Source organism: Dipteris shenzhenensis, chromosome 25, assembly GCF_047967505.1.
Source record: "Dipteris shenzhenensis isolate YYH24624 ecotype China chromosome 25, Dip_SZ_1.0, whole genome shotgun sequence".
NCBI classification, from domain to species: Eukaryota; Viridiplantae; Streptophyta; class Polypodiopsida; order Gleicheniales; family Dipteridaceae; genus Dipteris; species Dipteris shenzhenensis.
The window spans coordinates 45633175-45641553 of NC_141620.1; the positions used below are offsets into that span (position 1 = coordinate 45633175).

The 8379-nt window shown below is 45.9% G+C and overlaps 1 protein-coding gene across 1 annotated transcript in view; it reads right to left on the bottom strand.

Moving 5' to 3' along the window:
• Positions 1–3019: 3019 nt before the first annotated feature.
• LOC147885943 (carbon catabolite repressor protein 4 homolog 5-like) overlaps positions 3020–8379 on the bottom strand; it is a 69574-nt gene continuing 64214 nt past the window's right edge. Inside the window, 3 exon segments of the mRNA XM_087396411.1 lie at positions 3020–3752; positions 4797–4815; positions 4817–4879. Of these exon segments, the coding sequence (XP_087252537.1) occupies positions 3615–3752; positions 4797–4815; positions 4817–4879 (220 nt within the window). The 3' untranslated portion in view covers positions 3020–3614.

Here is an 8379-nt window from a genome sequence, read left to right on the forward strand (position 1 = left end):
CCTATACCTTTCATCCTTAATGTCCTCCTTACATTTCTTTTCTTCTACTAAATCCTCCCGTCCTGTGAGCGAATTTGCCATAGTGGACCTAGTAGTATTTTTAGTGACAAAAGAGAAAGAGAACTCTTGAAGCTCTAACAACCATTTTGCAAATCTCCCCCCAATATTAGGCTTCCAAACTAGCTATGCTAATACAGACTAATAGATAAGGAGGAAAATCGTCGAGACAATAAATAGAAGTGAAACTTTCTAACTGCGAACACCAAAGAGAGAGCTTGTTGTTCCATTTCTTCATACCTTGTTTCCACCTTTGTAAGCTGTTGGCTGGCATAATAGATGGGTTGCATTCACGTGCCTCTCCTTTTTGTAGCAGTACAACACCAACTGAATGCAAAGATACACTTGGATTTACATAAAAGTGTTCTCCACACCCCATTGGAAAGAAACTCCTTTTCTTGTCAACAAGTCATTGGATGCACTCTCTATGAAATCATCACGAAAGCATTGATAATACTTGCTCTTTCCTAGAATTCTGCGAACACCAGTCACAGTGTCAGGACTTGACAATGGCATGATTGCTTAAACCTTGTTAGGATCCATTTGCAAGCCTTCTTCAAGCACAATATGCCCCCAAAAAACTACTTTTGCTTAAGCCAAATGACACTTGCTAGGATTTAGACACCCTTTTGCTTCATCAATCCTAGCTAAGGTCATCTTTAACTTCTCCGTATGATCTATGCACCGAGAATAAATACAGAAATCATCCAAAAATACCCTTATGAACTTTCCCAAGGAAGGCTCAAGCACTTGACTCATGAACCTTTGAAATGCAACTGGTACATTGGTCAACCCAAAATGCATCTCTCTAAGTAAATACTCCCTAAGGTGTAACAAATGGCGTCTTCTTTTGATCTTCCTTCCGAATGCAAATTTAAAAGTACCCAGAATACCCATCACATACAAAATACATCTCATGCCCTGCTACTTAGTCTAGTATTTTGTCTTGGAATGACAAAGGAAAATGATCCCTCTTAATGCATTCATTCAAAGGACGAAAGTCCACACAAACCCCCCACCGCTTATTTTCTTTCTTCGGTGAGACAACTACATAAGATATCCACTATGAATCATCGACATGAAAGATGAATTCATCCTCAAGTAGTTGTGTTCTCTTTTTTTTATACCTCAGCTTAAATCACCCCCAATCGCCTTAAGTGTTGTACAACTGGCTTGTTTTCTTAATTCAACTCAATCTTGTGTCATCGTTAGAGCCAAGGGAAAGCCAATTCCCACATGTTTTCTTCCAACACCTATTGAAACAAATCACCCTTTTGATCACCTGACCTGCTTCCCTAATTCACCCTTTTGTTCACCTAACCTGCTTCCCCAATTCACCCCAAGCAATTTCTCAAGGGCATTCTCATATAGACAACCTTACTTATTTAGAGCCAAATGTAAACTTCATGGCCATGCCCACATCCTTTGCAATCTTATCCTTGTAGGGTGCAATTAAAGATGAAGAGCAACTCCAAGAGGTGTTGTAGATAGGATTAGAGGAAGAAAGAGAAAAGGGGAATACGCAACTGCTGCAAGAGGTGTTGTAGCTAGGAATAGAGTAAGAAAGAGCAAAGGGGGATGAGCAACTGCTGCACAAGGTGCTGTAGCTAGAAATGGAGGAAGAAAGCGTAGAGGGGGATGAGCTACTATAGCTATGAATGGAGAGAAAGAGTTGGACTACAACAAAGGGAGATGAGCAACTCCTGTAAGAGGTACTGGAGAGGAAGAAAGTTAGTGGACCAAAGCAGGAGGAGATAGAGCAACTGCCAAATGAGTTCCCACGTTTAAAAAATGGAGGGAGAATGGAGCTGGACCACACAAGAGGAGGGACATACCTACTCAACAAACTGAGAAAAAAAATTCCCAAAAGGACCCACAACCCCTTGAATGCATTTGGGGGACATGCACATGGCAGAGGAATCAAGCATAGGTTGAGGGGAGGATTTTTTAAATGGTCCCCAATGTAAGAGGAGCGGCTAATAAGGACTGTTTGTAGGTCTGCCCACCATTCAATTCAACATTGCATTACCCCACCAAAAGGAGCACTCCCATTGGTACACCCCAAATCTCTCACTAACCCCTTGAAATTAGGAAACACTAATTATTGGGAGCCCTTTGGAGACCCCAATGCTCCCCTAATAATCACCATGGTCCAAAGATCAACGGTTGGAGGACTTCATCTTGATCTCCCACAACTTATAATAGACGTCAGCTAATTTTGCACTCTCTTGATGGATGTGATCCATGGCTACGAGAAAGAGATGACTCAATGCTTTTCAACAGAAGAACAAGGGTGTAACACAAAAGAAGGGAGATAGTTCCTTCCCAAAACAACTTCCAAAAGAGGAAGAAATAAAGGAGATCAACTTGGATGTTGGTGAGGCAAGGATCTTCTTTGTCTGGAGACATAAGCATGGGAGCAAAGAGAAAGAAGGAAGTTGGCACGTTAAGGAAACATGTTATGTGACCTTCTAATAACATGTTAGATTATGAAGATGAAGCAAAGAGAGAAAAAAAAAATTGCATGCATGCTACGTACAAGAAGGTGAGATAGATCTGAAGAAATCATAGAGCTTGAGAGATCGTGATGAAAAGTGAATCTATTATTTCATGAACATGGATCAGGTGCTTTCTAGATTTGTAGTATAGGAAATGAGGTGTTTATTCAACAAATTAGAGAGACTGTCTCTTTTTCTATATAGTAATTATTTGGCTTGCCAAGAGAGAGAGAAGAGGAAAAGCGAGAGAGAGAGAGAGAGAGAGAGAGAGAGAGAGAGGTGAGTAGTATTCAATCGGCCTACCCAAAGTGAGAGAGAAATGGAAGAGGAGAGAGGAATATTTAAAGACAATCGGAATGAATGCACGTCTAGAAAAATAGACCCAAATTTGAAAGAGATGCTCTAAAGTCAACACACCAACTGATCACGGAATATACAAAAAAAAAACATCGGGAAATGCTCGAAATTATTTTTGGCTCTCAACGTAGAACCTTCACTAAGGCCTACCTATGGCAGGCCAAAAAAGAGGAAAAGGTTACCAAAATACTTGTATGCAGAACTCTGTACACTGCACCAAAAAAGGATGTAAGAGTAGCAGATATGGGTCTTTTCAAGTAGCATCCATAAACATGGAGCATGTAAATGTTGACGAGTACGAGCAGCAGATATGGGACTTTCCAGTTCTGCACAAAATAAGCATCCATAAACATGGAGCGCATAAATGTTGACTCCATGAGATCAATCAGCTATACATGTACAAGGATGTAACTTTTTACATCTTTGAAACTTTAGCCTTAAAGTAGATAGTCTGGAGCTCAAGGGCTTGCGTTTCAGTCAGCCTTCACTGTGCTTTACAAAAAACCATGACACTGAGCAAGCCATAATCACTCTGATTTGTACTGGTTTAGAACCTCCTCCACTCTAGAAAATCCCTGGCAGCTTCAGGCTGACGAGTGACAACCAACCGTTTTTACCACATGTGATCTAATTTTTAACACGTGATTTAAACCAAATCACCTACAAACCCATCTTTATGATCAACCATCTTATTCCCAGATTTTAGCCGCCAAGTTGATTGCTCCTTTCCAAATCCTTAGCATCCTCCTGTGAAGAACGATCCATATCCTCTTCCATTGTCCCTTCACTACTGACAAACGCAAATTCACATGCCAGGGCCAGGTGGTCACTGCCCCATTTCTATTTCATTGTATTCACAGAAAAAAAAACCCGAAAAAAGTCAGAATTCAGTTATTCAATGCTTTTCTACTCGAGCATAATACCAGTGCAAGTTCCACCTGTTAAAAAGAAAGTTGCCGAAACAGGACACAGCCAGTTACGAATTTAAATGAGCCAAGACAGCAAAACATAGGCAAACATGACAAAGAGCTCAGAAGGAACTATTTGTTACGATACACCCCAGCAAAACAGCTAAACTTTTGTTGTGCAAGTTCTACCGATAGACAGCTACCTGCACTTGGTAATGGCTCACAGAAGTGTGTAGACACGATGCGAGCCCCTGAACAGTTTGGTGCCTCACTGCAGGTGCAAGTGGAAGGGTCTCCCACAAACAGACATAAAAGCGTAACTCTCGGCACTGAATTTCAGTCTCCTAACATGAAGGATTTACCTTGCTGCTAGAACTTTTCTATGGCAAGAATGAGATAAGGACAGGAAAGGGAATCCCGTCCTTGACAAGGTCCCTGGCATAGAATGACATCCCAGTTCGAAGGAGCAGACTGTCAGCAGTGTGTATCTATCATGTTTCTTTACTTTGATGACTGCGAGTGAAATAGGATAGCCATGCCCCCCCTTGTTTCCCACATATACCCGTGCACCACTGCCGGTACACTTATATTTCACAGCTGTAGACTGTCCTTGTGTAGCAACTAATGCCTCTATTTATGAAACTTCAGACACTAGCATACCATTGCACTTACAAACTGTTATGTCTTCCACAGTTGATGGATTGCTATATATGCCGTATGTGGCTGTTTACATCTGTTGCATTTGATCAGATTCTCATTATTGATATGTGTGTTCCCTTTAGCATGGCACTGGTTTCAGGGTTGTCTCTTGGCCTCAGCGGTGTGAAAGCCAATGATCAATATCTCACATCTTATGATTTGTGCTGAGTGTGCTTGATATATAGTGATGGCTATCTCCTGTTGCACTTTCCAGGGATACAGGCAGATGGTCTGGGTATGAGTATGAACAAACAATTTCAAAGAACAGACTTCCTACCTTCGATGGAAGGCCTCGTTTTTTGTAAGATATGAACTGGTAGCAACTCCAACACCCTAACTGGGGTAAGTCCTTTACTGAACCTGACAAAAGCTCCAACATGTTATCTGATTGACCCAAAAAACAAGTATGCAAATATTACACATGCAGGTAAACAGAAAAAGCCACAGTAGCAGCAGAAATCGAAGCAAATTTTAGCATTTTTCATTAAAAGTAATTGGTTGAAAACATTGATAGGAAAACTGTTCACAGCAGAAATCAATCAATGACATAATCTGCCTGCATGAGATAAAATTTAAAGTCACACACAGAAATTGGATTTCATTTGGAATTCAATTACACTGGCAACATATCTAAAAGGCAGTCCTTCTCCAAATCTGAAGAACAATCAAAATCTTTACATCCTTGTGATTCAAGAGCTGGAAAGTAGCGTAACAAGATAAGAGCAAGCACAAATGGATGGAGAACAAAACAGAGGCGAAAAAGGCAGCAGTGGCAATTTCTAGGCAACAGGAGTTCCCAATCTTTCGTCTGGCAGCAGCACATTTACATGTTTCGGTAAAACGTTTCTGGTCAAAACGTTTTGCCGTGTTTCGTCAGCTGGAAACGTGTTTTTGGTCAAACTACAATGGAAACCTGTAATTTGCTGATAAGCTATTTGCTTAATCTCACATTAGCTTCTATAAACTATACAAAGTATCACCTAAAGGGATGAACGTCCCTACTTGTCACAACACAATTTATTTTTACAATAACAGAAACCTGAGAATAAAGAGAGATGAGGACAAAAGTGAGCAATCATAAAAGCCTTTTGGACGAAACGAGAACAACTTAGGAAACAGCTTGAAAAAACAAAAGAAGGAGAGTCAGACTTAAGGAGCACAAGGCGGCGCAGACTTTTTCTTCCCAAGACACAAGGAAGGGGAAGGGGAAGGTGCCAACGGAGACCCCGGACCGGACACAGATGGAGGAGGAGACCTTTTTCGATCTCCCCTCAGACCTGCAGGTGACAGCAGAGCAAAGTACCTAGGTTCCCGTTCAACGGGAGTCTAGAACCCCAGCAGAGTCAGCTCCGAAGGTCCCTCCGCCTCCCCTGCCCCTCCTCCCGCTGCCCCCCCTGATCCCACCCCCCCCTCCCCGAGCTGCTGTTACTCTCACCTCCCACCCCCCCACCCCCGCCTCTCCTTCTCGCCCTTCCCCGCCCCCTTACAGCAGCAGCCTCCCCCCGCCCGCCTCCCGCCCTTCCTTGTCTCTGCCTATGGACAAGGGGGTGCCTGAGCACTCTTCGACGCAGCCCAGCCATGGCTCTGCCTCCTCACAGTCAAGGTCATCTAGGCCCTTTTCTCAGCTTCCAGGTCCTAAGCCCCACCCTGGTCATCCTCTGCCCAGAGAGTTTTGGAGGCTAGGACTGTGGAACTACCTAGATATTCCAGACAAATACCCACTTGCTCTAGAGGTGTCAGTCCTGTTTTAACAGCCCCGGAAAGGGGGTTCCATAGGAGTGTACGGCTCTCGCACTCGACCCTTCTGGGGATTTCACTTCTCAACTAGTGGGGAGAAGCAATGGACCCCCATGCTGTTTGATCTGATGATGGGGCAGCAGATGTTCAGCATGATGGAGGAGTAGCTAGGCCCACAGGGGAGGGAACTGTGGGTCTCCCATGGGAAGACCGCCACTTTTCAGTCGGCTTTTTCTGCAGATAGACAGGACTTGGGAGCAGCTATTTGTGTGCTTCGCCTAGGTCCTGAGGTTCAACTTAAGCAGGCTACAGTAGTGCGCGGATAGGCTTGGAGTCAAGGCTGCCGTGGGCCATCAAGGTAGGCATCGAGCCAGTTACGCCACTAGTTCGGCACCGAGTGGATTTGAACTACTCCCCCTCCAAACCACCGGCGAAGTCACAGAAGTCAGAGGTTGTAGTGCAGGCTCCTTCGCATAGGAGAGCCCCCCCCCCCCCCCCCCCCCCTCTGCGTGCCTCCCCATGAGTTGGACCATGGTGAGTTGGAATGTGCACGGACTCCACGATCGGGCACGTCAGCAACCCCAGCACTTGTTACTTCACCAGGAGTTACAGAGAGTAGTGGTTGGCAGGGCAGTGGATTTCCTTTGGTTCAAGAGCACATGTTTTCTGCCTCGGACATCAGACATAGACGCCACCTCCTTCCTAGGAGAGGCCCGGAGATCTGGTCTCCCGCAATGGGAAGGAGTGGAGGAGTTTGCATTTCGTCTCGCAGGCGGTTGCATCAGAGGTGTATGACCAGGGGGAGCTCATTACACGCAGAGCAGTCTGGATGGGGTTACGGATGGGAGATTCCAGGATTGGGATCCTGAACGTGTATGCCCAGCTTGTAGACAGCGGCCTCCGGCCCTCTAGAGGCGCTTGACCAATTGTCTCCCGGAGGTAGACTCGTGGATTGTTGGAGGGGACTTCAACAATCTTGAGTTCGGAGAAGACAAACAAGGGAGTGCTTCTTTCTTCGAGATGCCCGCGGTGGAGAAGAGTACTTGGGAGTACTTGGGAGCAGTTTATCTTTTCGATTTGCGGCAGGGACCCCTAGAGGGAGGCTAAGTTCTTCAGGACCCCTGGCAATCTTAGTTTCTCCTTTGGCCAACGTCGGCACGATGGATTGCTTGAGAGGTTGGATTGCTTGGAGATTGGGCCATGCATAGAGGTGGTTCCACGAGCATTCTTGCAGGGACTACCCTCTCAGACCACTCGTCGATTGTGCTTCATTTGGAGCAGCCCCATCGAGGGCTCCCACAAAGGGGGGTTCGCATCCCAGATGCATTGATGCAGGAGGAGGAGGTGCAGCGGGTCATTTCAGAGATTTGGTAGCAGTCAAAGGACACTCCGAAGGGTGGCTGGGCATCCTGAACAGCCGAGGCGATTCAGAGGAGCAATGAGGAGCTTCGCACCCAAGCTCTCCGCCGTCGTTTTTCCCTTCAGGAGAGAGAACTTTGAGGCGTGACTTCGCCTCCATTGAGCATCTCAGGGAGCAGGACACGAAATCCCAGTGGCTTGCTGACAAATATGAGTATGCACGTCTGCAGCTTCAAGACACGGAGTCGAGGAGGGCTGAGTATTCTTACCATTCCGCTCATGCTCGTTGGGTACAATAGGGGGATAGGATGAGCCACCAATTCTTTCAAGCCACGGGGCCTAGGTCGGCAAGTGCCCAGTTGCAGAGACTGAGAGACGCTAGCGGCAGGGTGGTTTCGGACCCTCATGAGATTATGGAGTTGGCTTCGGATTTCTATCGACACCTTTTTCAGGCTCAAGAGGAGTCCCCCCAGGTGCGAGAGGCCTGCAAGGCGGTATGGGAGCATGTCCCAGCTGTGGTCTCTCAGGGCATGAGCAGCCAGTTGGATTCTCCCTTCACAGATGACGAGCTTCAAAAAGCTCTCAAGGCACTTCCGACTCAGAAGTGCCAAGGGGAGGATGGGCTATCCCCGGTCTTCTTCAAGAGCTTTTGGCCCTTTGTGCACACCCCCCTTCGGCTGGCCTTTCAAGAGATCTTTGACTCAGGAGCACTCCCACCGCCCCTGAGCAAAGGCCGGATTTGTTTGATCCCCAAGGGAGGGGAA